The 24522-nt window shown below is 38.7% G+C and overlaps 1 protein-coding gene across 2 annotated transcripts in view; it reads right to left on the bottom strand.

Annotated features, from left to right (window-relative positions):
• The window catches only part of DOK6 (docking protein 6), a 435288-nt gene that overhangs the window by 70983 nt on the left and 339783 nt on the right, over positions 1–24522 (bottom strand). For both annotated transcript variants that reach the window (XM_030552667.1, XM_030552666.1), the window contains exon 7: positions 14959–15076. In XM_030552667.1, coding sequence (XP_030408527.1) covers positions 14959–15076 — 118 coding nt within the window. The remainder of the gene's footprint in view (positions 1–14958; positions 15077–24522) is intronic.

Consider the following 24522-nt stretch of genomic DNA (forward strand, 5'->3'; position numbering starts at 1 on the left):
TATATCCTTCAAGAGGATCCAATGTACCTTCCACCTCCATGTTCAGCCAACACAGTTAGGCCTGGAATGAGGATGGACACATGGCTTTACCATCATACTGCAGAATCTTATCAACTTCAGGCATCAGGCACCCAGAGAGGTAAAGGAGGGAGCAGGCATTGCATACCCCAATGGGTAGTCCTCTCTCAGTGTCTGCGTTTATGTGTCTTCATTTTTCAAATTACCACATTCTGCAAGTATTTATTCTTATTTAAACAAAAGATGGAAAATAAGAAATGCATGCACACATTTGCTATACTATTCTTATAAAAGTTCTCCAACTCCAAAAGTGAGTCTCACACCTAATTAATGCTGCAAAACACTTACAGCCTTTATTTTTCATTTGTTCTAGCTCTTTATTGAAAATATTGGAATGCTATACATGTCATTTAATAGCAAAGCTAAATCTAAAGCCATACTTATGTAATAATGGCATATGGATACAAAACTACACAGTAGGGTAAGTCTACATTATTATTTTATTGCCACTTTTTCTAGTTTCTTATGGGTGCAATCATCCAGATGAAGAAAAGTATAATAAATCCCAAATCACAGGCGTAGATTAAAACATCTTCAGTTCTTTTAACACGTCTAAAGGGAAAATAGAGGTTTAAGGTAACTAAAAGAAGAAAGAGAAATATGATGGCATTACCCTGTGAGAGCCAGGAAGTGAGATGTATAACAACTGACCTACAAACTTCTGAATCTAGAACACAGAAAATCCCTCTACAGAATAACCCTATGTAATATATTCTCATAGGATATTCCACAGATACTTATACTTATGGTGTATGTAGATCATGACATGTGCCCGAATAGGAGCCATATTATTCTTTGCATAGCACCATAAACCCATGGCAAAAAGCAAATCAAACAAAATAAGGGAACATATTGGAATTACCAAGGGCAGAGGTTGCAGAACCACTTCAACATAGAAAACTATTGTTTCCTTATGTGAGAATCAGGGAGTTATTGGATAGGTTGCATGTGATAATTTCATAGAATGAAGAGGCTTAGAGAAATCAGGGAATATTGAAGGTTTTCAGCTATCATAGCGACGAGGGCCATACAAAACAGATAGGAAAGTAATGGGAATTATTCTTCCAAAGTACCTGAATTTAAAACTCTATGGGAAATGGAAAACTGTAAGGATCTGGGGACCAGAACTTTGGGCAGCTGATGTTCCTACAGATTCACCAGGATGCCATGCAGGAGCACAGCTAGGAAGCACTGTGGAAAGTAGGGATTGATAAAGAAAGCCGACCCCAGGCCCAGAGGCCGGGTCTTGATCAAGTTAATAATCATATCAAGGCCTTAGGCCTCAATCACAGTAACATATAGCAAAGTTAAAACATTGATTTTATACTAACCCTCCTGAGGCTCACTTTCTGATTTTACTATATTAATACACTACTTAATGCTGCTAAATCACAGAATGCTGCTATAAGGGGTTAAACTGACATAAAAAGTCCCTTAAAAACCCCATCCATCACTGCCAAATAAACTAACAACTGCTAGGCTACTATAGTTTATCAAGCAGCTTGTGCACACAGAAAATTAACCTCTAATAAACTTGGCCGAACATGCATTTTGGGCCCAAGTTCCTCAAATTTGCTTAAGAAACATAGCTGCTGACACTGCAAGTAGGCGAAAACCAGGTGTCAAAGTCCTGACATTAACAAAAACCCGTATAAAGGGGAAGTTGCAAAAAGCAGGCTTGCAAATTAGCTCATAACCGGTATTGTAATGGTAAAAGTTTTGCAGATGGTTAAGAAATGTCATTATATTAACCAAATATGGTATCCTCGGATGTATAAGCTCATATGGTAATTTGCGGTTTTAAGCTTTATAAACCCACGTATTATTGCTGTAAGGTAGAGCGACTTCCCTCTTGCTAGAGGTCCTGTCGTCTCTCCCTGCATATATGCTTGTAATCTATGATTAATCAATAAAGGAGCCTCAGGCTGTCTGATCAACTCAACTGACTGGTGGTCAATTTCCACGACAGTACCAAAGGGAGTATCACCCAAGAAACCCAGAGTGACAGCACCCTGCGGTCCTCTGGTTGGCCAAGCTCCCCGTTTAACTCCAGGGGAGTTATCCAGACAACTTACCCAGGAAGTTGTCTGGATAACCATATAGACTTTGGCCTGCTGCAATGACAGACATTGCCTGATCTCCTGATCTCTGGTTTCCAGTCCAAGCCTGATTCTGATCCTGACTTATGTCTCCCAATTCCAGCCTGGTACTATTTTTGATCTTCGACCCCAGCTTGATTCTGACCCTGACTCTTCCTTATGGGACCTAGCTCTTCTGATTTCTCCAACTCCAGCTCAGTGACTACAGTTCCTGTTGTGCAGACCTCAGTCCAGCTATGATCGGTAGGCCAGACTGCCTATGCCCCTGTTCCTGACAAAAACAACAAAACAAAAAACTTACAGGAAGTCTTGGGGAACAACCACTGTATGTGGAGATTTACATGACCAACCATTATATTTTAATGTTTCCTGTATATACAGTTTCATGAAATGGTTTTAGAAAAAAACTAATGAAAAATGCACAAAACTATCAATAGATTCATTTATATAGATTTTCAAAGCTTTCAAGAATAGGAGCAAAGATACTGCATAAGATTAAGGAACCCACACACTATAATTCAATAACACTTTGAATAATGTGGATTTTCTATATACTACTGTACTTAGTGTCCCATTTTTGGTATTCTTTATTTAGACTTCCAGCTTTACGAGGCTTTAGTTAACCGATCTGCAAGTCTTGATTATAGATTCAGAAAAAATAAATGGCAAGGTTCTCATCCAGCTGCTGGCAGACAATGAAATACAACTGAATGTTCCAATTTAGCTGCTGTAACATTTGATATCAATTGCATTGTTCAGGGATTAAAAGTAAATAGAAAAAAGAATTCTGCGCTTAGTTGCTGTGAGGATGAACAAACAATGGAAATGTCAATATGATGAATGTCCTATGAGTCTTTTTACATACTTTAATTTGCAGAAAGGTACAGAAGCACAAAGGATTAGTTTAAAGGAGGACTAAGCAGGATAATTTAAACAGCTCTAAGTACTTGAATATTCTCTGAATATTTGAAATGAGCTGCCAGCTAGCATTCTTTCTACTTTGTAAAGTCTGGGAATTTGTATAGATGAAATTACGTGAGTGTGACATTGTCACTTTCTTAGAATTAAAACTTTTAACCTTCATGGGTTTAACTGGCACCAATACCAGCTTTGTTAGCACTGACAAGTGCTTTGCAGTATATTGAAAGAGGAGGGGAGCTCTCGCCTCTCTAGCCTAGGAAATAGGGAGCCATGGGAAAGCTCTGCTTACCCAGGGCAAGGAGAGGAGGGGGAGCTACCTGCTGCTTTGATCAGAGGAAGTGGAGCCATGATCTCCCTGATCCCATTTACAGGGGATTCCTAGTATACATCTCCCCCTTACCCGTTGCTTCGGATATCTAGCACTCATCAGTAGAGGAATGTGTTCCGATTCACATTGGTCCTGATCTGCATATCCATCATTTGCACAGCACGTGACTGATGTGAATTGGAACATGTTCCCCTATTGTACAGTACAGTACTGTACTTCTGTTAGCTCAGAGGGCCACTGATCAACTCCTCCCTCTCCCCCTCAGCTCCTCCTGCCTGCCACGATCAGCAGATAAGCGGCATTGAAGCCATGCAGGGAAAGGGAAGGAGTGGGGAAGATGCGCTCAGAGGAGAGGGTAGAACTGGGTGGGAAGAGGCAAGGCATGGGTGGAGGGGGCAGGAAGAGGCAGGGCATGGATGGAGGGAGGGTGGGAAGAGGTGGGGTGGCCCTCAGTACAGAACTGTCCTGTAGCCATCATGAGTGCAAAACGTGTTCAAAGTGGGCCTGTGTCTAAGAGGCAATGTAAGAGTGTAACATTCAAAGTGAAATTAGATGTTATAAAGCATATTGAAAGAGGTGAGCATGCAACCGACACTGCTCATACTCTCTGTTTGCCTGCTTCAACAGTACACTCAATTTTTAAGAGTGCTAATCGAATCCAATAAGCACTAGAAGTGCTACGAAATTGTCATCAATGAAGATAACAAAACAGAGAAGCAGTACAATGGAGAAGATGGAATGTTGGTTGACTGATTGAATTGATGACCTCCATGAAAAGAAAATGTCTGTGAATTTAAGTTTGATTCAGGAGAAGGCCAAAAGTCTGTGTAACAATTTAAAGAAAGAGAGGGAGCAAGCTCAAGAGCAGAATAGGAGACTTTCAATGCTACTCGTGGGTGGTTCCACAGATTTCAGAAGTGTGCTAATTTACATAATGTAAAACTCACAGGAGAAGTGGCTAGTGCAGCTGAACACAATTGTTTCAGAAGATGGCTACTCTCCAAAACAAGTTTTAAATGTAGACAGAACAGGCCTTTACAGGAAGAAGATGTCAATGATGACTTATATTTCTCATGATGAGAAGGCTGCTCCTGGATTCAAAGCCTCAAAAGATCTCTTAACTCTTCTGTTTGGGAGAAATGCAGAAGGCGCTTAAAAGTTGAAGCCCTTGCTTGTGTACCACAATGAAAACCCAAGAGCAATGAGGGGCTATGGTAAGTCTCGTCGCCCTGTAATTTGGAAGTCAAACAGAAAGGCTTGGATGACACACAATGTTTTTTCTGAGTGGTTTGTAGACCATGCTGTCCCTGAATTTAAGGCCTATTGTCAGAAGGAAAATTTGGCCTTTAAGAGTCTCCTGCTGTATAACACAAGTGCCCACAAACTAGACTACAAAGACCTCTGCTTGAACATTAAGGTCCTATTTTTGCCACCCAACACCATATTGTCGCTGCAGTCTATGGACTAGGGTGTAATAGCCACATTCAGGGCTTATTACCTATGGAGGACATGCTGATTAAGTAGGCAGCAGGTGAAGGAAAGTCCAGTGTAAAGGAGTTTTAGAAGACTTACATCATCTTGAATGGTGTGGAAAACATTGACGTGTCATGGGAAGAGGTCACTTCGCAATGTATAAATAGCGTTTGGCATGGTGCATGGCCAGATGCTGTCTACAGCTTCATGGGATTTGATGCCATTCCTGTTCTTGAGCAAGAAATTGTCAAGTTGTGAAGGATGTCGGCTTCAAGGAGGTGGAGGAGGATGATGTACAGGAGTTGTTGGAATCTCATGCTGAGCAACTGACAAATGAGGAACTAGTTGATCTGGATCAACAATGGATATTCAAAGAAAGCAAGGACAATGATGACAATGATGTAGGGAAGGAAGCCAGGAATCTGATGACAAAGAATCTCTCCCATTTTTTTGGGCTGCTGGATGAGATGACAGAAATCATACAGAGCGGTGATCCTTTTTGTGAACAGTCTGCCAAAGGCTCCAGGGCTCTCAATGACGCAGTGGCTTGCTACAGGGAGATCTATTGTTCAAAGATTCATGCAGGACAGCAGATGTCGATAAAATCCTTTTTTAAGACTTCTGCAACTGAAAAGCCTGCCCAAGAAAATCTAGCTGCCACCCATACCTAAGTTTAGTGTAATTGACAATTTATACTGTATTACTGTACTGTATTTACTATATTACAATGTTCTATGTGTTTGAATGGTGGTAGTAGGGTTCTACATTATTTTATTCAGTGTTTTATGTGTAAAATGTGTACTTATAACCTGTCATTGTAAAAAGGTATGCTGTTTAGGTACACTGTTAAGGCAAAAAGAGCATCGTCATAGGCAAAATGTGGTGAAGTTGTGAACGCATCCCCCACCTTAATCCATTATTTCTACAAAAATTCCCCTGTATACATTGTCTTGGTATCCATCGCCCTTTTCAAGAATGCAATCCCAATGTATACAGGGGACCTCTCTGTACCTTAACCATTCATTTCAATGGAAATATTCCCACTGAGTTCAAATGGGTCCAGGATTTTATCCCTGATGTTTTGGTTTTATTTTGACATGCACTCATCAGGTAAGCAGTTACTAAACTTAGATTTGGCCATACTTATTCATACTGGGTAGCATCTTACTCTGTAAGAAGTCTCACTGAATTCAAAGGTGGGAGAATCTAGCTCTTGGCAAACAAGTTTAGATGACTTTCATTTTTGTTTTAAAATAAGTCCGAAGCAGAAATACTCTTTCAGACATTTATAATAAAGATGAATCAAAATTTTCATTGATGCCTCCTTTTATTTAATGTAACTATAAAAAAGAAGTTGCTTTTCTTCTCAAAATGAAAATGTGCAATGTGTCTAATGTTCATGCGATTAGTATTTACTTATGTGAGAAGTCTCCCTGAAGTCAGTGGGACTATTTGTGTCAGTACATGTTCATTAACATGAATGACGGTTGCACTAACAAGTCCTAAATAACAACAGAACCTTAGATCTAGTCATAACAGGGGACCCGAAGTTGCTATGTGAGTCTTAATTTGGGTTTTCTTGAATTAAGGCCAGCCTTTAATTAGATTTTCTGTTGTTCATTTCCTAAGGGTTTTCAATGATAGCAGAACAGAGTGGAGAGAAGGAATAAAAAGCTAATACAAGTTTCTGTATCAAAATTTTATTTTGGCCTTAATTAAAAATAGACAAATCAGTTCCATACCAAATTTGCAACATCCATTTAATTTAAAAAAAAAGAGAGAGAAAATTTATTTCGGAGCAAGAATTATAATACTAAATTTCAGCTCAGTGCAAAATTTCAGTCAAACTGTTAACTTAAACTATATGTTTAAACAGGATATATGACACTTTTTAAATGAAAAACATCTGTGCTGTCAGTTATGTTCTGATATTAAAAAAAGTTCAAAACCTGTTGCTCATCTTGAATTACAGTGACTTTGCAAAACAGATGTAAGCAATGCCAGAATAATAGCAAAGAACACATTTTGAGCAGGGACACTTTTTGCTATGAAGCATTTTATTGATTTTCATCCAGGTATTAACCAATTAGCTTGCCCTTTGCTTTTGAGGCAACTGGATCAAATGCTCCATGTGACTCGAAAACACATTTGGTGAAAATGCACAATACTCAGAACCAGAGAAAATATGCTGCTTGGAAAATACGGTTTCTGTTGATAAAATCTCCAACTCCCTCAGAAGCAGATTTGCATCCGATGAAGTGGGTATTCACACACAAAAGCTCATGCTCCAATACGTCTGTTAGTCTATAAGGTGCCACAGGACTCTGCTGCTTTCATTTGAATTCTTGTTCAGGTCACTCGCAATCTGAATTAGAGCTAAAGTGTACTCTACTGTTGAGATGTCCAATTGTCACCTCTAAAACTAATATTTAATGTATTAGTAAAAAACAGATGGAGAAACCCCCCAGGCTTTCCATTAATTAGTGTAACACCTGAAGGTGAGAGAAAACATTCTTGTGTCCAGCAGTTAGAAGAGCAAATGAAGTGAGAAAAATACAAATTAATTCCTAGAAGTCTTCTTTTGACTATTAATTTATGTTGCTTAAAATTACTTTGTTTCCCTCTCCATAGAAAATAAATGCCAAATATTAGACCTGTTCTTTACCGAACTATTATTAATCACACTGCATCCTGGATTAAGAGAATTCAGGATAGTCATTTGATAAAAAAAATCAACTGTTTGCCTGTATAAAGAAGGGCTGCAATACAATAATAGCCTTTAAACCTGTTAGCATTAGTGGCCACACCTTGTGCTACTGTTGATAGTAGAATGTCTGCTGAGAAATCCTGGCTAACATTAATGTTAGCAAACTGTGACAGTCTGGAGTTCAGCCCTGCCAATAAGGGGTTCAGCAGCATCTGCCTTGTAACCCTGGGAGTCTTATGGCTGTATATCTGTGGTCCAGAGGTCTATCCCAAACAGCCTGCCAGCAGCCCACAAGTCTCAAATTCACCCCAAAATCATCCTAATTCAGGGAACAGTTCCTCTCTCTGGACCCTCACAGAGGAAGTGTGAGGTTCATTGTCTTTACAGAGACAGAAAAACATTCGAACCTGTTAGCTTTCTAGAAGCGCATACTTTACTGAATTTACTCATGTCATAAACAGATAGCTAAGGGTTAATGTCTCTTTCACCTGGCAAGAAGTAACCTGAAACACCTGACCAGAGGACCAATCAGGAAACAAGACTTTTTCAAATCTGGGTGGAGGGAAGTTTGTGTCTGAGTTCTTTGTCTTCTGCCTGTCTCTCTCTTGGCTATGAGAGGATTTCTGTTTCCTGCTTTCTAATCTTCTGTTTCCAAGTTGTGAGTACAGAGATCATAAAACAATAGGGGTTATTGTTTTTTTTCTTTTGTATTTACATGGTGTACTTGCTGGAATGTGTTAAATTGTGTTCTTTTGAATAAGGCTGTTTATTCATATTTCTTTTAAGCAATTGACCCTGTATTTGTCACCTTAATACAGAGAGACCATTTTTATGTATTTTTCTTTCTTTTTACATAAAGCTTTCTTTTAAGACCTGTTGTAGTTTTTTCTTTAGTGGGGAACTCCAGGGAACTGAGTCTGTGCTCACCAGGGAATTGGTGGAAGGAAGGAGTCAGGGGGAAATCTGTGTGTGTTAGATTTACTAGCCTGACTTTGCATACCCTCTGGGTGAAGAGGGAAGTGCTTGTGTTTCCAGGACTGGAAATAGGAGAGGGTGGAGTCCCTCTGTTTAGATTCATGGAGCTTGCTGTGTATCTCTCCAGGAACCCAGGGAAGAAACGCTTGGAGGGGGGAAGGGAAATGGTTTATTTCCCTTTGTTGTGAGACTCAAGGGATTTGGGTCTTGGGGTCCCCATGGAAGGTTTTTGGGGGGACCCGAGTGCCCCAAAACACTCTAATATTTTGGGTGGTGGCAGCTTTACCAGGTCCAAGCTGGTAACTAAGCTTGGAGGTTTTCATGCTAACCCCCATATTTTGGACGCTAAGGTCCAAATCTGGGACTAGGTTATGACAACTCAGCACTGATGATTTACAATGAAAGTTTATTAACCAAAGAACAAGGATTACATTATACCAAGTAAAAGAGGTATGGTAGACACGGTTACAAGCAAATAATACTGAAAACATGCAATCAGAAGTCTAAATCTAGCAAGACATCATCTTTGTTCAAGACTGTTTCTCTCCCCCACATTCTCCTTGCCAGTTTTTTACTACCTAGCCTGGCCAACTCCCATCAGAGACCAAATTGCTTGGTTTCTTTGTCTCCCATAGTTAAAGATAATGCTGGAGTCTCACTCTATTCCTTATATTCCCAAAGGGATATCTTTGTTTTACAAGTCATGAAGGCCTCCTGGGGATTAAGTCTTCTGTGTCTCTCTGGGGTGCAGGAGCCACATGAATTCTCTGTCTCTTGAGTTGGTGATCAGGATAACCGCCATGGGTTTAGCTCAGTAGCTTTGTATACTGCTAATATGTAAACTGAGGTAAACCCACTTTAGTTTTTCTAGGAAAGACCTGTGTAAAACCTTTAACTTGGCTAGGCTATTCTGGTCTTAAACATGGTTTAATAACATCATATAGAGGGAATTTATAACTTTACATCTAATGTTCACACTTGCATTTTACAATGATATTAAAAACCAGCATGTTGTTAGCTTTCATATGATACCTCACAAGACATATTTTGTACAAATATTATTGCAGAAGTGTGTAGGGCGTGAGTATAGGGATGTTTAGGGTCATACATACATATACTAATGTTAACATTCCTGACATCACCTCAAGGCTCCTTGTTTAGCCACTTCATCAGCCACGACAGGGGACTGCATAGAAGTGATTGTAATCGGCACAAATTAAAAAGAAAAATCCAAAACCATTCCCATTTATAGAGCTGAATCCTATCAGCTGGTTCTATCTGCATATATTTTTAAATAATTTCTCTTGAGTAACTTACCTTGTAGACCAATAATAAAGAAATGGAATGTAATGAACAAGACAAACAAAGAGCACTCTGCAGTAAGCCTATTTATTTATTATATTCACATTTTTAAAGCACCAAACATCACAGCATTTAGGCACCAAATATCAACTTAGACACTGAAGTAGCATTTTCTTAAGCTACAGTTCCATCTAGTCATCCCTTGGATTAAAAGTGGCCATTGGGGGTTAGTGAGAAGACATGGGCTATACAGTGTCATCAGTATGTTGTTGACACACAGTTTTCTGTCTCCACCTCATCAGTACCTGCCCAAACGATCAATTGCATTACTTGGTGTATGGGTGAACTTGGTACATGGATTAGGGCTAAATGGCTGAGATTCCAAACCAGATAAGATTGATGCAAAGTTGGTTGCTTGGAGGAAGCAAGCAGAAGAGATGTCAGGGATAATATCTGCGCCTCAATGGGCTACATGAATTCACAACTGGACAGACTGGTTAGACCAGGGGTCCCCAACGCGGTGCCCGTGAGTGCCATGGCACCTGCCAGGGTGTCTAAGTGCGCCCGCGTGCTGGCCGGCAGATAAGCATTAACTGAAATGCTGCTGACAAGCTGTGTCATCCAGAGGCATTGCCGCCGAAATGCCACCGATGTTGGTGGCACCTTTGGATGACACTGCTTGTTGCTGGTATTTTGGCAGCGACGCCTATTGACACTGCTTGTCGGCGGCATTTCAGTGGATGCTTGTCTGCCGCCACAGTCCTCTGTGGCTTGTCGTCTGGCACCCACCAGACAAAAAAGGTTGGGGACCACGGGGTTAGACCTTCTGGTTTCCTCCTGAATGCTAGGTAGTAGCAATAGCCAACTGGTAGATCAGCATTCTCCCCATCCCAACTACAAAGGCTGCAGGTTGGGCATATTTACTTCCATGAGTTAAGTGGTCAAAACCTGCCATTCTGCTGTGCTATCAGCTCTTGCTTTTTTTGTGCCTTATGTTTTCTATAGAAATGAATAGCACTCCCTATTTGTGAAAAAGTGTAAGTGAATCTGAGTCTCACTACTGTACATATTCCAAATCAGCATGCGGTAGGAAAGAGTTAAGTGGTTTTTGTTTGTTTGTTTGTTTTGCTGTCTGCTTTAATTGTGTTATGTTAAAATGTTTGTAAACATGAAATTTTATATCTAGATTTTAATGGAAGGTCTGATTTGGATTATTAACATGCTAACTTTGGAAACAGCCACTATAATTTGTAAGGCAATAGATATAGATTGGGGTTTTTTATTTATATCTGTGCATCATAATACAGACCTTCTCCTCCAGAGTGTAAGTTGACTGTTAAGGCCCTACGGCTAACATTCTTACAACATTCTTACAAGTTAGCTAGATTTGAGGACCTTTGCATTTATATTTTACAAGCTGGTCTAGTTTCAAGAATTCTTTGAAACGAAATTATGAAGAAAAGAAAGTTTCCATCTGAGCTGGTGCAAAGGGAATGGAAATGAGAGAGTCAAAACTTAGAATTTCTATTCTGTGGGAAATTTCAACATTTTTAAAATGTTTTTTGTTCCAAACATAGGGGTCAATGTTACATACTAACCCTCATCTATTAATCTTAATACAGATAGGCAAGTTTTAAAATATGTCTATCATTTTTTAGTGGAAGAATACATAAATCTACAGTTTTTCATAAAGCAGAATTTCTGCAGTTTTAAAGATACATTTACTGGTATGCCATATTTTAAAATATTTTCTCTTGTGAAACCAGTTATGCATATTATTATGATATTCCATATACCTAGACTTACTTCCCACCTTTTCGTTACACTGATCCTACACTAACAAAGCAGCTGTTTCAGAAACACAAGATATGGCACAATGTTTCATGTATTTGTCTCACTGTCATAAATACAAGGCAAACACCATATCATTGTCCTGTCAAAAATAGCTAATAATGTAAAAGATTTTTCCCCAAAACATAACTGAACAAGGAGAGCTGTAATATCTGAATGCATATGCATTTTATTTCTATTTATTACTATACTAATATAATGAAATATCTACAATATGGTGAAGGTCATCCAAGCAATACATTATTAAGATCTTTTTCATAATCAACGACACAACACCTTTTGATTAGCACAATGAGGTAATTGTCAAGGTGGCAAGGTAAACTGACAAAAAACACACAAAAAGATACTGTCTATTAAACACCATTCTGTTATCAGTCACAACTAATTTTGTTTTGTTTTTCATGCGAAGAATGCTGTAAATACAAAATACCCTCCCTTTGCTACTTCTATGTAGGAACCTCTATATTTACATGTATTTGCAGGACATCTATGACATCTTTGTTGTCTATAAACTTTTAGCCATATTTTCTAAACCAGGAATGAGTTTCTAATGCAAAACTCAGAAGTTGCATCAATTGCCCAATTAGAAGTTATTCTGCTTTATTTGCCCTTCTTCAATAAGGCAGGAAAAGAAAAAAATGTTTTATCTTGTTAAAGATTCTTACAATATGGGTTGAATTCAGGACTTAAAAACACATGTGTTAGAGTACAGATGTTCTCTCTTCTGCAATCTTTACAGAAGCTTCTCACCTGCTGGGTTTAAGTTATATGATGATTTAAAAAACAAAACAAAACAAAACAAAACAGCCCAGGTCTTTCATCAATGCACTACACTGCACCAGTTTTCATGAAAAAGTGTAAAATATTTTCTCAGACAAGATATTTCAGTCACCCTACAATTTCTAACCTCTAGCTCTGGCTGTAAATTGGTAGTGCACATGCATATATCTCATTAAGCCAGGCAAAATTTTAAACCCTGGTCAAATTACACAAAGAGATAGCTAACATAGATTTTTGTTTTATTTTTCAGTTCGAATGAAAATATTCATGGAATAAGAGGAAAGGTGCTCTCATGGATTGGTAACTGGTAAAAATATAGGAAACAAAAGGTAGGTATAAATGGTCAGTTTTCAGAATGAAGAGAGGTAATAGTGGCGTCCCCCAGGGATCCGTTCTGGGACCAGTCCTATGCAACATAGTCATAGATGATCTGGAAAAAGGGGTAAACAGTGAGGTGGTAACATTTTCAGGTGATACAAACTTTTTAAAGATAGTTAAGACCCAGGCAGACTGTGAAGAGCTACAAAAAGATCTCTCAAAACTGGGTGACTGGGCAACAAAATGGCAGATGAAATATAATGCTGATAAATGCAAAGTAATGCACAATGGAAAGCATAATCCCAACTATACGTATAAAATGATGGGGTCTAAATTAGCTGTTACCACTCAAGAAAGAGATCTTGGAGTCACTGTGGATAGTTCTCAGAAAACATCCACTCAATGTGCAGCAGCAGTCAAAAAAGCAAACAGAATGCTGGGAATAATTAAGAAAGGGATAGATAATAGGACAGAAAATATCATGTTGCCTCTATATAAATCCATGCTACGCCCCACATCTTGAATACTGTGTGCAGTATTTCATTGGGTGACCCCTGGTTCTTGTGTTATGGGAAGGAGGAAATAACACACCCTTATTCACTTTCTCCACAACATGATTTTATAAACCTCTACCATATTCCTCCTCAATCATCTCTTTTCTAAGCTGAACAGACCCAGTCTTTTTAACTCTCCTTGTATGAAAGTTGTTCTATACCCCTAATCATTTTTATTACTCTTCTCTGTACTTTTTCCTAGTTTTAATATATCTTTTCTGAGATGGGGTGACCAGAACTGCACACAGTATTCAAGGTGTGAGTGTACCATGGGTTTACATTGTGGTATTATGATATTATCTGTCTTATTATCTATCAGTGGTTCCTAACATTCTGTTAGCATTTTGACTGCCAGTGCACACTGAGCAGATGTTTTCAGAGAACTACCCATGATGACTCCAAGATCTCTTTCTTGAGTGGTAACAACTAATTTAGAACCCATCATTTTGTATATATAATTGGGTTTATGTTTTCCAGTGTGAACTGAACTACTTTGTATTTATCAACATTGAACTTCATCCGTCACTTTGTTGCAAAGTCATTCAGTTTTGTGAAATCCCTTTGTAACTCTTTTAAATCAGTCTTGGACTTAACTATATTGAATAATTTTGTATTATCTGCAAACTTTGCCACCTCACTATTTGCTCCTTTTTCCAGATCATTTATAAATACATTGAACAGCACTGGTTCCAGTACAGATCTCTGGGGGATCCTGCTGTTTACCTCTGTCCATTCTGAAAACTGACCAATTATTCCTAGCCTTTGCTTCCTATCTTTTAACCAGTTACTTTCCATGACTGCCTACTTTGCTAAAGACTTTGGTGAGGGACATTCTCAAAGACTTTCTGAAGGTCCCAGTAACCATTGGATCACCTTTCTCCACATGTCTGTTGACATCCTCAAAGAATTTTGATAAATTAGTGAGGCATGATTTCTCTTTACAAAATCCATGTTGACTCTTCCCCAATATATCTTGTGCTTCTATGTATCTGATAATATTCTTCTTTACTATAGTTTCTACCAGTTTGCCTGGTACTGAAGTTATGCTTACCAGCCTGCAATTGCCAGGATCATCTCTGGAGCTTTTTTTTAAGATAGGCATTACATTAGCCCTCCCTCCAGTCATCTGGAACATAGGTTAATTTAAGCGATCAGTTACATACCACAGTTAGTAGTTCTGCAATCTCATATTTGAGTTCCTTCAGAACTCTTGGGTGAATACCATTTGGTCCTCCTCAAGGAGATGCAAGAAAAACTCTCTGCAGAACACATTATGAAACAGATCCAGATGCCAGCCTCTGTTTAGGTACTTATAAGTCACATTGTACAGTGTTTTATTCAAATTCCAGTGCCAAATTGATTGCTTGGTGCACGGTGATTCTGGAAGTTATTTTCACCATTAGTTTATGAAAAAAATAACTAAAAAAATTGTATTGCAAATCTCAGGAATTCCTCTAAAGTTGGTGACAGCTGATAAATTGAAATGAAGGGAAAACAACCAATGCAAATGAAAAGCAATTTGCATGAAAGAGAAACTAATGAACCTGTGATTTTATTTTTAAAGCTACTTGCCTTGTAAACTGTAGATTTCTCCAACGCTGTTCTGTCGGGTGATGTGATGCCAGTATGCACTGCGGGGAAGTGAGATTGACTTGGATAATGTCATTGGTTCACTCAGACTGGTCTGGAGCTAAGGGACAAAGCACACATAAGTGGCAAATCATTCATGAGCCCATTTGACGTACACATTTCAGTGCTTTAAAACTGGAAAAGAGCCATCATTAGAATGTATATTTTACTGAATAATCACAGTTTGTATGTTATGATTTACTTTCTATGAAGAGCATCAATGCTGGAAATGAGTTGCTGGTATTCAGGGACAAAAATCATAGGTATTCCTAAATAATGGGGGTTACTAGGTCATTTTTTTCCTGCTTCTGCCCCTACTTTCCTACAGCTGTTGTTTGTGTGGACGTGCTTGTAATGTTTTGGTGTAATGTCAGCTGTTGCGCTTAGTGTGCAGGTGGCTAGGTGGTGTTGGTGGCCTGTGATACATAGGATGTCAGACACTATGAACTGGTGGTCCCTTCTGGCCTTAAACTCTACAAATTCTATGTGTTTATCATTTTCCTTCCTGTGTAGTAGTCATTTTGATTCCCGATTTCTCTATTTGCAACCACTTTAGCAATTCCTTTCTTGGGGAATTGCTCAAATTTGGTTAAATTTACTGTAGCTAATCCTCCCCGACATCTAATTTATTTCCCTTGAAGATCATTCTAACTTAAGATTCCAGTCAAAAACTTGAGAATTTAAAATTAATAAAAGTTTACAAAGTCTTACTTGGAAATTAACATAGCAGTAAATAATCTGACAATTACTCTTTGTTTGTACAGTGCCTAGGACAAGGAGGCCCAGATCCTGGCACTACTGTAGCATTCCTACGGTACCTAGGCACTACCTAGGCTCTACTGTAGCATAAGTGATAAATAATAACAACAAAAATCTTAAAAATGTAGCCTACTATGCAATAGGAAATAGGACATGCATCCGACAAAGTGGGCATTCACCCACGAAAGCTCATGCTCCAAAACATCTGTTAGTCTATAAGGTGCCACAGGATTCTTTGCTGCTCTAATAGGAAATTTGTTACCCACCCATATAGAAACAAAATTCTAGTCTGAAAGCAACATGCCAAATTTGTTATTTATTCATGCCAAGTGTTACCCAATTCCAGTCAATGGAATCAGCTTTGAATCTGGCCCATTTTCCCAGATATGCACCCAGGGATTTAACTAAAAGTGGTTTTCTAAAGACACACAGAGGTATGTAATGGACAAGTTGAGCCACAGATCAGACAAATGTTACACAAGTTCATTGAAACCTTAAGATAAAAAATGCCCCTAAAACAAAAAAGGCAAGAACCACTATTGTACCCAAAAGCACAGTTCTGAGAGCAACAGCAGGGCATCTTTTTCTCAGGATCTATAATTCAATAAGTAAAACATCTTCTGATATTAAGCATTAGGTAGGAAGATGTGTCACCAGTATTCATATTACTATAGTACGACCTGAGCTAGATATCTTTTCAGATGGTTAATACCGAAAAGAGAATGCAATTAATATTTTATGGAAATATCACCCTGAGGGAAAGAGCACTTTAAAACACATCACCAGTTTTTCATTTTAGGCCTATGCTTAAAATATAAACATGGATCTTTAATTGGTGACAGTAATGCCAATTAATAGCATTAATGAGTCCATATAGCTAATCTCACTAATTGGCATATTCTCATTCATCACAATCCTGACTTCCCCTTATCTTTTTATTTTAAACAGAACTTTATGGTCTAATATAAGAGTTAGTCAATTATAAAGTGGATATTTTTAGATATTCATTTTTGCACAATATTATTGCAATGTTAAATAAAACAACAAAAAAACAAAAACCAAACCCTGGGAGAAGCTATTAACCAATAGATAAATGGTTACTTTAGAGAAACTTGCTATGGACCAGATTAGGAGTATCTCCTATGGACCAATTTAGAACTAGTTTGAGAGGGAAAAAAGCTACACCTGTATATTATTTTTGTATTTATATATAATCATTCATATATGAATCTTCATAATACAATATAATGTTTAAGGAGGACCCAGGAGACAAATTTATCAGGAGAGAAGGTACAGCACTGCTAATTAATAGTACAAACACACACCTCAGAATGAGATTGCTCAGGCTTCTGGAACAGTCCATACTGGCACGATCAGAGGCTTAACACACTTACTAATACTAACATAGTCACTGCAACACTAGTGAATTCATAACTATCTTTCATCATGTAACTCTCTTTCCACAGACTCTTCCAATCTTCCAGAACTATTTTGCTTTGAGTGTCATACAATACCATACAAACCGTCCTTTAAATTACATTATAAAAAATGAAAAAAATAAACAGTGTGACAGTCAATATTTTCAGTTAACTTATTATTGGCAAATCTCCTGTGCTTCTTATTCCCTTCATCTTGTGTAAAATAAAAAATAAAATCCATCTTGTGTTAGATTTCTGAATAGAACTGCATTCAGAACAAATAAACAAGGTAGAGTGACCTAATAATGTTAGGAGAAAAGCAATACAGTTACACACATGCTGGGAAGTTAATATCAAAATATGCCCAAATTTTCTGTCTGGATAACTGTGTGTGTGTGAAGAAAAGACAGAAATTAGGGCTTACAAATAGGACAGAGGATTGGACAGCAGCTTCATGTGGAAAGGCAGACAAATAACCTGTTCTTCTCTTCTCCTTTGTTTCCTCTTCCTCTAAGTATTAATCCCTTCAAATTCCTAACTGATGTGATCAATCACTATACCCCTACATTGACATAGCTACACTAGTTCAATATTTTCACTAGTGTAATTCTTTTTTTATGTACCCAAGGTCTAAGTTTCCTTTAAGAATCTTTTACCTGTCTAGTATCTACTAAGCCCTATTTCCTAGCAATAGGTGTAAATCCACACTTTTTAATATGTACCCCCTCTACTGGGTTGCTGCAGGTGCCCTGTTTCCAGCAACAGTATAATGGGCTTGATTCTCCTCTCGCTTTCAGCAATGTAGCACCATTGACTTTCCATCATTGGCAGACAGGCAGAATCAGGTCTACTGTTTTCAGTGATGTTAAAGCCTACAGGGTCCAAAATGGCAGAAACTGTATAGATGCATTTAAAGCATTTGCTTTGAGAAATAAACTAGCCTTAATATTAAACAACTAGTTATATGCTCCGCAATCGGATAATCATAACAGTATTTTGTTTCCATTTAACAGCCCGAAAAGTGAAGAATATCATGAATGATTTTGCTATAAAGATTTTTCAGATTCACTGAGATGTTGAGGACTGCGAGTACATAGTCAAGACCTTCTTGCCACATAATCTGAGGAAAGAAATGCTTATTGTGATTAGAGGCCAGAGGCAAGAGAGTAGAAATGAGAAGCATAAATACATAAATCTAGATCAGAATGACCTATATTTCTTAGATTTAAAGCAACAAAAACATCACTGACACATCTGAAAGACTTTTCTTAAACTGGCATGGAGTAGTCCATTGGCCTTGTTTTCTCCAGATACTTGACATGACCCTCGATCTTGGACCTCTGGGATTGTGGACATAGTGCTTAACTCTTGGTTATCCATAATGAATAAATCTAAAGTAACATCAACTCCATGTACCAGTGACTTCTTTACAATTTCCAAGGGACTATGATGGATGGAAATGGAAACTCTTTTCATTGTCAGCCATCTTCAAAAATGTTAATAGTGTATCTTTATGAAATAAAGCATAAAGGATATATTAACCAATGATGCCCATGGGAAAGCTCTATTGACTTCAGTGGTGTTACTCCCTCTGATGCCAGCACTGAATTTGAATCTAAGAATGTAACCTGTTAAATATGTTATAACTCTGAGCTTTGATGTATAGCATGTGATTCTCTCATTTTCCTCTGACTTTTCTAAAAAAAAGTTAAAGCTTTGAAGGCACTAAAGAATAAAGTATTTCCTTTATTCAAGAGCATGTAAACATGAGCAGAAGCATTAAGCAGACTGTTCCATCCTTTCAGTTTTTGGGGTTGCTCAAAGTTGGCCAACAAAAACAGTTTTTTGTGTGTTTTGGACATTGGTCCACAAGGAATTGGACTGAGGCCACTGATTGATCTCACCTTCTCACCAAAAAAAACCCCTTCATTGAACTGAAAAATCTAATCTTGTAAATATATACTAGAAGTAGCTAGTGATAGTCTTAGAGCACATTTCCACTCTATTTTTTTTTTTTTTTACTGGAACAAGAAGTTTAGAGAGAACATTATCTCTTGACTCTGGCAAGAAGAAAAGAGTGATTCCAACATGGATTAAACTGAGTGAACAGGACACCAAAGCATTACAACATTTGTCAGATTAATCTTACCAATGGAGATGTGTGAGGTCAAATAGCTATTTTAACTCAGATAGACAGAGGAGGTTTTCAACAGACCCAGCAGCAGAAACATAGCATATTCCCCCCTTCCCCCACACCTTGTTAAAGCCTATATAGAGTTCTCTCTTTCTAGACCTAAGGGTGCTTCTATTCTGTGAAGAACTTGGAGGGGAAGGAAGAAGAGGTAGAATTCTTTACTTGTACAATGTCTGTAACCTGGTGGTGGCAGCAAAACCCAGATTAACATCACTGGCATGCACAATATATTACAATAACAACAATATAGTACTGCCAGATAAATGAGAGATCACTTCTAGCATAATCCCATTATAGCATGCTATAAATACACTCTTCTAATTCACATACCAAAGGAATTTTAAAATAGTGTAGTGCTACTATGGGGGTCAGAAAGACTATAAAACCGGACTGCCCTGAAACCAGAACAATTCATTCTAAACCAGTGCTGTGGATCACACAATATCTTTGAGGAAGCAGAAGATGAGTAACAAAATAGACTGTAACATTTATCAACATGAATGTAAGCAATAAGCAAGATTATATTTAGATAATGAGCATTTCATTTTTTAAAAATGTTATAATTTTGTGAAGTAGAAACCCAGAGATAGTGGCTTCCCAATGTACAGATTATATTCTCTTCTGATAAGGAGAAACACAGATTTTGATTAATCAATTTGCAAAAAAAAAAAAAATGTTATTACAGAGAAAATCTGAAGACGTGCTGAGCAGCTCCCATGGTCATTAAGCGGAGGTATGCATGAGTGATGTGCAGGTGATCAGCATCAATCAGGGTTTACTGAGCATGAAGATATTTACATAGTTGCTAGGCTGAATTATCACTGTTTTATTCCTGCTTCCTGCTGTTTCAGTCTTCCCAACCAGTGAGGCAAGCACACTGACCCAAGAAAAGTCTAGCGCAGGGGACAGTCCTCAGGCCAAAGGGAAAAAGCAGTGGAAGTAGAAAAGGCTGTATGGATCTGTGTCTGCTTCTCCCTGCACTTCAAATATGCTCTTGCAATTAGGGGCAACACAGCAGACAGCTCTTGGAAAGTTGCCAGACTTCCACCTTCCCTTCTCCTGCAGTGGTCTCTAATACAGTCAGCTAAGGAGTAGCTCACAAATACAGCTAAGGAGTAGCTCACAAAAAGCCAACCCTCCAGAATTGTCCTGGCATCTCCAGGAATTAAAGATTAATCTTCAATTAAAGATTATGTAATGTGATGTAACCTCCAGGAATACATCCAACCAAAATTGGCAACCCTACCTACCTGCACCCAAACCCCTCATCTCCAGCCCCACCCCAGAGCCCTCACCCCTTCCTGCACCCCACCCCCCTGCCCCAGCCCCATGAAAATGAGCAACTGAGTGAGGGTGGGGAGAGCAAGCGAGGGAGGGAGGGGGACTGGAGTGAGTGGGGGGTGGGCCTCGGAGAAGGAGCGAAGCAGGGACCTCAGGGCAGAGGTGTTCAGTTTTCTGCTATTAGAAATTTGGCAATTCTAGGCTACAGGCTCAGGCTCATAGGCCCAAACTTCTCTGCTTCTACAGCTCATGCTAGTAGTGAGATGAGATTAACAGAAGAGAATTGGCGTACGATGACACCAACCAAACAGGTACTACGTATTACTTAATACTATATAAAGGAGAAATAAAAATGAGCAAAATAAAATTTGGCCTAATCTTGCATGTATTGCAGTCCATGGCCAAGCTTCAGTTGATTATTTGGGGGAGAGGGACTGTGTCCAAAACATTTACCCCTTTCCATGACCTGTCTCCAGTATCACTGACTTTCAAAATCCTTGCCTATATCTATTCAAGTATAATCTGTTAATCAATTACAGGAAAATATCCTGCTTTGTAATGCTAGGATGGATGCCTGTTATTCTCTGGCTGCGGACAATATTGTGTATAAATAATAAAACACTAATGAATAATCAGCTGGAAAGTGAATCAATAACTGGAGATTGACTATTAATTTTTATCTCCTTGGCCATATTATAAATAAAGGATTAGGGCATCTCATTCCCTCTCTGGCAGGATATTTAAGTAGCAGTTTTCCAGTTAGAAATGCCCAGAATAGAACACATCAATAACTGAAATATGAGGGACTAATGTAACAGTTTGTACAGAATATGAGGGCTATTCTTATGTTAATAAAGTACATCTCTACCCCGATATAACGTGACTCGATATAACACGAATTCGGATATAACACAGTAAAGCAGCACTGGGGGGGGTGGGGCTGCCCACTCCGGCGGATCAAAGCAAGTTCAATATAACGCGGTATCACCTATAACACAGCAAGATTTTTTGGCTCCCGAGGACAGCATTATATCAGGGTAGATGTGTATATATATTCTATCAGAGGGCATAGATTTAGTGTGGTGCTGCCTTCCATATTCAATAACTGCCTCGACCATCAAGGAGTTAGGAGAGGAATGATAAAATAAAATTTCTGAGTCCTTAGAGGGGACATAATATTTTTTGTCTATGCTCTTGCATGTGTGTGGAATTGAGGCCAAGGTGTACCAGATAATTTTTGAGGGTGCAGGAGTCCTCATTAACAGGCAAGGCAATGTAGGCAGAGGGAGCTGTGTGGAGGATGTCAAGCAACTTATGATGAGGTTCTTTAACCTCTTCAAGGGAACCTACATCAAAGAAGTTGAGGTTGCTGATTACTCTAGCCACTTTGTCTCCCATTGGTCTCTACCCAATGAGGGTGCTGGTTCCTTAGGTATTGAGGGCTCAGTTAAGCCTAGAGACCTGTGGAAAAGAGCTTTTATAGGGACAGAGTGGACAGACATTTGAGAGACCAAGGCAAGATCTGCTTCAGAGTCCTCCATCTCCAAGTCACTTTGAAGTGCTGAAGACATTTGATATACAACTGTTGGTACTGGATGGGTGTCTTTGGATCTCGAGGTCCTCAGTACGAGAACAGATCAGAGACGAGCAATGGGGAGTCAGGAGTCTCAGACACAGCCAGGTCTCAAGGAAAACTAAACTTCTGAGGTACCAAGAATGTTGCTGATACCATGTCTATGGCTTGAGCTGAAATAATGGTAGCTGAGGGAGTTGACAATATTGTGAGTCTTGAATGCTCCAAGGAGAGTCCAGATGGAGTCTGAATGGTACCTTTTTGTTACCAAGTGTGAAGAGGTAGAGCTCTTCTTCCTGCCTCACTCCCCTGTTTGTACCAAAGGTCTATTGGAGCCTGACATTTTGGAGTCTCTAAGCTTAACTAAGCCCTCAATACCTAAGGAACCAGCACCCTCATTGGGTAGAGACCAATGGGAGACAAAGTGGTTAGAGTCATCAGCAACCTCAACTTCTTTGATGTAGGTTCCCTACCTGGAGAACTTGGGGCATCAACTTTGGAAGTCTTATGAGAGGAATCTCGAGTCTTCCCCTTAGATTCCCTCGAGGAGTGCAGCTTGGAGATGGCACAAGTAGCTGACCTGCTTGGAGAGAGGCATACAGGAAGAGGAGTTCCCCTGGTCTGTGTTAAAGGCTGGGCACAGTGAGCCTTCCATCATGAAGAGTCAAAGTTTGATCTCCCTGTTTTTTCTGGCTCTAGATTTTAATGCTAGACAAAAGTTGCACTTTTGGAAAATACAAGATTCCCTGAGGCAGTGGATGCAGTAGGAGTGCCATCACTCCCCGGGATTGCCTTAAGGCACAATAGGCAACATCTGAAACCAGGAGAACTGGCCTTGCATTTCCAGTAAAGCAAAAGCTCTCAGGAGGGGAGAAACTATGTAAAAGATATTTTATATATATAAAAGGTTTTTTAAAAACTACTACAGCTAAAACTACTATTAAATACTAACTACTACTAAGAACAACTGTAATTAACTAACTGCTAAAAGAGCTAAGGGGACACAGTTGAGGTAAACTGTGTCCCCTTAACAACTGTTAAGGCTTAGTCTCTGGCTGAGGCCACTGAGAAAGAACTGAAGGCAGTTCACCTAAGCAGTGCTATATAACACTGAGTTAACACCCATTTGCGAGCCAAATAAACATAGCTATAAGATATCTCCATTAAAGGCACAGGGGCGCACCTACAGTGGAGCACCCATATGGATACTACTTGAAGAAGACTATACATTAACTGACTCATCGCACGAGTCCTTCCAGCCATCTGTGACCCAGAATTTTCCTGATCAAGGAACAATTTTTATTTTAAGACTTAGCATTTAAGTGGTAGATTTTTATCTTATTAGTTTTATTTTACACCTACACTGGAGAAGTCTGTCAAACTGCCCATAACCATAGTGTTCAGTGTGAGAAGAGGAAAGTGAAGGGAACTGCTTAAATTCAGTTAAGCTGAAGAGCAGAATAAACAGGCATAAGGCTATTACAGTAAATTTAAAAATCACAGTGTGGGCAAGGGTCAAATCAAACCCACATATTAATAGTACCTAATTATGCTTAGCATTTATGGAGATCTGGGCAAACCCTGAGAAAGGTTATTAATAAAATTTCACCATCTTCTAAATAAAATTTAGCTTTAGGCTTGTTCATGCCTCTTTTTATTCAGTTTTTACTATCTTCTACATGAGCAAAGTTTGTATGAATATTGAAAAAGGGAATGTTGGGCCTGTAGCTGAGATTCATTTATTAGACTAAAGAAAATTTGTTTTGGGGCTCTAAGGAATATATTTGTTTACATCAAAATACCAAAGTCTAGAGTGTAAATTAACAGCTGATATATGCAGTCACAATCACACTGATGTCAGCAGCACATATACCAGCTTTGAGATTGGCCCTAGGTTCCAAGTAAATTGATTTGCAATGTTGGAGTAGCTTGGAAAACAAACAGGTGTTTTGGAAGCATGGAACTAAATGTTTCCTCACTGCTCAGTTCATAGAGCATCAGTTTCTTAATCTGAGGGGCCAGGGTTCAAGTCCCTGGTCAGGTGATAAATTTCTCACTATGATTGTAAAAAAAAATAAATCTTGTAGGCACTCAAATATAACAGTGATGGGAGCCATACAAGGACCTAGATAGTAGAGTTGGTCAGGAATTTGCTGTCAATGTTTTTTTTGTGGGGGGAAGGAAAATCAGTTTCCACAAAATTAAAATTTTATTTTACCAACTTTTTTCAGTTTTCCAACAGGAAAATCAAAACTAAATATTTTGTTTCAGGTCACATCCTA

This window comes from Gopherus evgoodei, chromosome 2 (genome assembly GCF_007399415.2).
Source record: "Gopherus evgoodei ecotype Sinaloan lineage chromosome 2, rGopEvg1_v1.p, whole genome shotgun sequence".
NCBI classification, from domain to species: domain Eukaryota; kingdom Metazoa; phylum Chordata; order Testudines; family Testudinidae; genus Gopherus; species Gopherus evgoodei.